Source organism: Agelaius tricolor, unplaced genomic scaffold, assembly GCF_023055355.1.
Source record: "Agelaius tricolor isolate 1412-34295 unplaced genomic scaffold, bAgeTri1.0.p SCAF_28, whole genome shotgun sequence".
NCBI classification, from domain to species: domain Eukaryota; kingdom Metazoa; phylum Chordata; class Aves; order Passeriformes; family Icteridae; genus Agelaius; species Agelaius tricolor.
The window spans coordinates 2,092,960-2,097,451 of NW_027269288.1; the positions used below are offsets into that span (position 1 = coordinate 2,092,960).

At 59.1% G+C, this 4,492-nt stretch overlaps 1 protein-coding gene across 1 annotated transcript; it reads left to right on the top strand.

Annotated features, from left to right (window-relative positions):
- The first annotated feature begins 149 nt into the window (after positions 1 to 149).
- On the top strand, positions 150 to 4,214 carry LOC139600836 (chymotrypsin-C-like). The gene is made up of 8 exons (XM_071449348.1): positions 150 to 731; positions 848 to 939; positions 1,017 to 1,114; positions 1,197 to 1,322; positions 1,439 to 1,575; positions 1,659 to 1,804; positions 1,962 to 2,114; positions 2,207 to 4,214. The coding sequence occupies exons 1-8, from the start codon at positions 548 to 550 to the stop codon at positions 2,222 to 2,224; spliced, it is 954 nt and encodes a 317-aa protein (XP_071305449.1). The 5' UTR covers positions 150 to 547; the 3' UTR covers positions 2,225 to 4,214.
- Positions 4,215 to 4,492: the final 278 nt, after the last annotated feature.

Genomic DNA, 4,492 nt, shown 5'->3' on the forward strand with positions numbered 1-4,492 from the left:
GTGCCGGTTGCTGGTTGGGTGGGGGGAAGGAATCTGGGGAGTGGGGTGTGACCGTGGGCATGCAGTTCCCACTGGAGGGGGTGGCATTTAACAGGGATGAGCTGTGTCTCATTGTGCCATCTGTATGGCACAATGGTTTGGGAAGCAGCAGGGGCCTGATCCCGGTGTGGGGATGTGTACCAAACACCATCAGCAGCGCTGCTGATACCTGCGCCTGCCCCACCCTATGGAACCTGGGGGGCTGCTCTTGACCATCTCAAGAGTGAGATAAGGGGACCTTGTGCCTAGGGGGTGGGGGGGTGAGAGAGCAGTGTCCTGGGGGAGTCACTGCTCAGGGCTGGGGGGCAGCAGGGCTGCCCAGCCCCTCACTGACAGCATCATGGCTGGGGGGCTGTCCCAGGAGGGAGTGACCCTGTGCCCCAACAGGGACCCTGCCCCTTCCCAGAGCAGGGCCAGGTGTCCCCACCATGTCCCAGCATGGTGCCAGCACATGAGGGGCAGATGTGGCCATTCCCAGGCAGGACCCTGAGTGCGATAAGAGCGGGCAATGGGGCTGAGGAGCCCCTGTGCCCACAGCGTGGGACAGTCCCCATGTGTCAGCAGCCAGCAGGGACACTCCAAGGTCCCCAGCAGTCCAGACACTATAAGAGGGGTGAGTGGCCCAAACACCTCTTCTTTGCTCCGCACAACCATGCTGGGGGCCGTCTGTCTCGTCGTGCTGCTGGGCTACGGTAGGTACAGGGGATGGGGAAGGGTCAGGGCAGGGGGGACGGGACCGTGGCGCCTGCCCTGGCCCTGGGCACGGGCACAGGCAGCCTCTGATGTCCCTTTGCCGGGTGTCACACAGCCTACGGATGCGGTCAGCCGGCCGTGCCACCACAGCTGAGCTCCCGCGTGGTGGGCGGTGAAGACGCTGTAGCCCACAGCTGGCCATGGCAGGTGAGGGGGCACAGGGACAGGGATGGCGACAGGGATGGGGACATTCCTGCTCTGACCCTGTGCCTCTGCCCTCGCAGATCTCGCTGCAGTACCGCAGCGCTGGATCCTGGTACCACACTTGTGGCGGGACCCTCATTGCCCCCCAGTGGGTGCTGACAGCTGCCCACTGCATCAGGTGGGTGTTGGGGTGCTGGGGGGCATCTGTACAAGCAGCATGAGATATCTGTGGGGACTGACACTCTCTCTCCCCCTGGCAGCTCTTACATGACCTATCGTGTGGTGCTGGGCAAGCAGGACCTGTCAGAGGATGACGAGCCTGGTTCTGTGGCCGTGGGTGTGGAGAAGACGATCGTCCATGAGGATTGGGACTCCTACCTCATCATGTAAGGGATGGGAGTCATCAGGGCTGGGTTGTGGGTGGTGTGGCCACAGAGCCTGGCTGGCCTGGCCAGGGACCCTGTTCTCATGGCCAGGGACCATGGTTCATGTCTCCTTGCAGCAACGACATTGCCCTGATCAAGCTGGCAGAGGAGGTGCAGGAGACTGACACCATCCGTGCCTCCTGCCTGCCGGCTGCTGGCAAGGTCCTGCCCAATGACTACCCCTGCTATGTCACCGGCTGGGGACGCATCAGGAGTAAGCAGAGGGTCCCCGGGAGGGTCTCCAGAAAGGGGATGCAGGCAGAGGGTGAGAGGTACGAGCTTCTGCTCTCATTGCAGCCAACGGGCCCCTGGCCACGATCCTGCAGCAGGGTCTGCTGCCCGTGGTGGACTATGAGACCTGCTCCAAGAGGGACTGGTGGGGCAGCCTTGTGGAGGAGACCATGGTGTGCGCCGGCGGCGACGGCGTCGTCTCTGGATGCAACGTGAGTGTGGGCACTGCGCGTGGTGGATCCCCAAATGGTGTGGAACCGTGGGCACTGGGAGGAGAGGGGATGGAGCCATGGTGGTGGATGGCCGGAGGCATGAGGGGAGTGTTGGCAGGTGCCCAGGACAGATGGCCCTCACTGTCTGTCTGCACAGGGCGATTCTGGGGGCCCCCTGAACTGCCAGCGCGACGATGGGATCTGGGAGGTTGAGGGCATCGTCAGCTTCGGCTCTGGCCTGGGCTGCAACGTGGCCAAGAAGCCGACAGTCTTCACCAGGGTGTCCGCCTACATCGACTGGATCAACGAGGTGGGTGCCCCTTCCTCTGCCCCCACCCCACAGCGGGGCTGTTCTTGCCCCACTGAGGGTCTTACTGTGACCCCCCTGTGTCTTTTTGGCAGAAAATGAGCACGAACTGAGGACACGGCATTGTGGAGATACCACTGTTGACAAGATAAAAGCAAAAAATGCTGAGCTGGTCTCGCTGGTTTTTTGGGCGAGGGGATGTAGTGGAGCTGGGGACACACATCCAGGGCTGGCTCTGCTGATGCCAAGGTCCTGCTTGTGTGCTGGGGGAGGTGTCCCTGTTGTGCGGTGGGGTTGGGCAGGATTCTGCAGAGGCTGTCAGGCACCGCCTGCAAGATGCTTCCAGTCCTCAAGCCATGGCTGAGGCACGGGCCTTGAGGGTCGGCAATTACTTGGATGGGAGAGGGGCTGGGGTTTCTCCAGGTTATTCAGGGGAGCTCCAGGGAACCCAGCTGGCCCTTGGGGACAATCTGGAACACTTGGTAGCTCCCAGGGTGCTTTAGGGGACCTCGCTGGCACTGCCTAGATGAGGGCTGACTTTCAAATGGGGCCTTTGAAGGGAACTGGGTTGGCCTTGGGGAGCTTGAGTGAGTCTGACTGGTTTGGGAGGGGTCAGGGGTGCCTGCAGGAGCTCTCTTGGAGACAGAACCCTTGGCAGCTGCATGGCACTGCCGGCTCCAACAACAGGACCTGTGACATGGCCCAGGAGCGGAGCATCTTACCATGGATCTCCTTCTGTGGTGGCTGGAGGAACAAGGTGGGTGGTGGGCAGCACACAGAACCCCCAGCTGTGGGGTTCCCAGGAGGAGCCCGAGCTGCCCTGGAGGAGGCAGGGCAGGGTTCCAGGAAGAAGGCAGTGTGTTGGAGGGAGCAGGTGTGAAGGAGCTGTCCAGCAAGTGGGGCTGGGTGCCGCACCCTCAGCCCCCGAGCAGAGCCATCCATCACACCATCATCCCATCGTGGCTGCTGCAGCCCAGCCGGGATCCTCACGGGGTGAGGAGGAGGAGCAGAGCGAGCAGAGATGGACGGCAGCAGCTCAGGCTCAGTGGGGGACGTGGTGGACAGTGCCTGGTTTAGGAGCCATGGTGCCCCTGGACCATTGAGCGGCACCGTCACCAGCCCAGAGAGCAGCACTGGCACTTGCACTGCGGCCCAAGAGCACTGGCACGAGCCCTGGCACCCTGTGAGCCACTTGGGGACTCTCCAGGCACCCCCTGCCACTTGTCAGCCTGACCAAAGCTTTAGCAGTGAAGGGGGATGCAGGGTGGGAAATGGTTTGGATGGGCAGGAAATGTGCTATGGCAAAGGAACTGGAGGGATCACCCCAAAGGCGGTCAAAGGCCTGCCAGTCAGATGATGTGTGGAGGTGGCTACTCTGCACAGCAGGATGGGGCCAGGTACTTGGGACACTGGCATGGGACTGGCAGTATGATCTGCTGGCTTGGATGGAGAGCTCCAGGCTGTCCATGGGAGGCTGAACAATGTGGGGCACTCCTGTCCCCTCTGTGTGTACCCACCTGTGCCATGGGGACAGCTGTTTGAGCTGGGAGTGCAGGACCTTGGTGTCACAGCCTGTTGTGTGTGTCCTTGTGCATTGTGTCCCATCCTCAGAGGGGCTTTGGTGGATGGAGGAGCCCTGGACAGGGCCCCAGAGTGCCACAAGCCTCTCTGCTGGGGCGTCAGCCCTGCCCCACCCAGCCAGGCATTGGCATCCCCCCACAGTGTATGTCACCCCAATAACCTGTGTCCCCCTGCCCAGGAGGTGGTCAAGAGTTGTGATCCCTCTGGGTGAAGAACCTTTTTCTAACATCCAGTCTTTCCTTGGCCACATCTCCACCCATTCCCTTGGGTCCTGTCCCTGGTCACAGAGAGCAGAGACCAGAGCTGCCCCTTGGGAGGAGCTGCAGCCTCCAGAGAGGTCTGACCTCAGCCTCCTCCAGCTGAACTAACCATGTGACTTCAGCCTCAACTACTTTTAATCTCTATGGCTGCATAGAGTTTAATGAATATTTGATACACTTACATGTTAATTATCAATTACTGTTGTATTCTGTTCATACAATTTATAACTGACACATTAAATCTACAAGTTAACCTAAAGAAGTGTAAGCTTTATTTTTACTAAATGTCTAACATCTTATGTACACCCTATAGGATGTGTCCATTAGCAAGTATTTAACAATATGGGAGAATAAGGGAAAATTTAAAAGAATACAACAAAACTTTGTGAAGTTCATTACTTTTACTTCACTATTTAAGTATAAGTACTCATACAATCCCTTCCATAAAAATTACATGTCAAAAGTGGTCTTTACCCACTCCTGGGAATGAGAGCTCGGGACACCCAGGGACACATGAACAAACTCCCCTGACACTGAGCA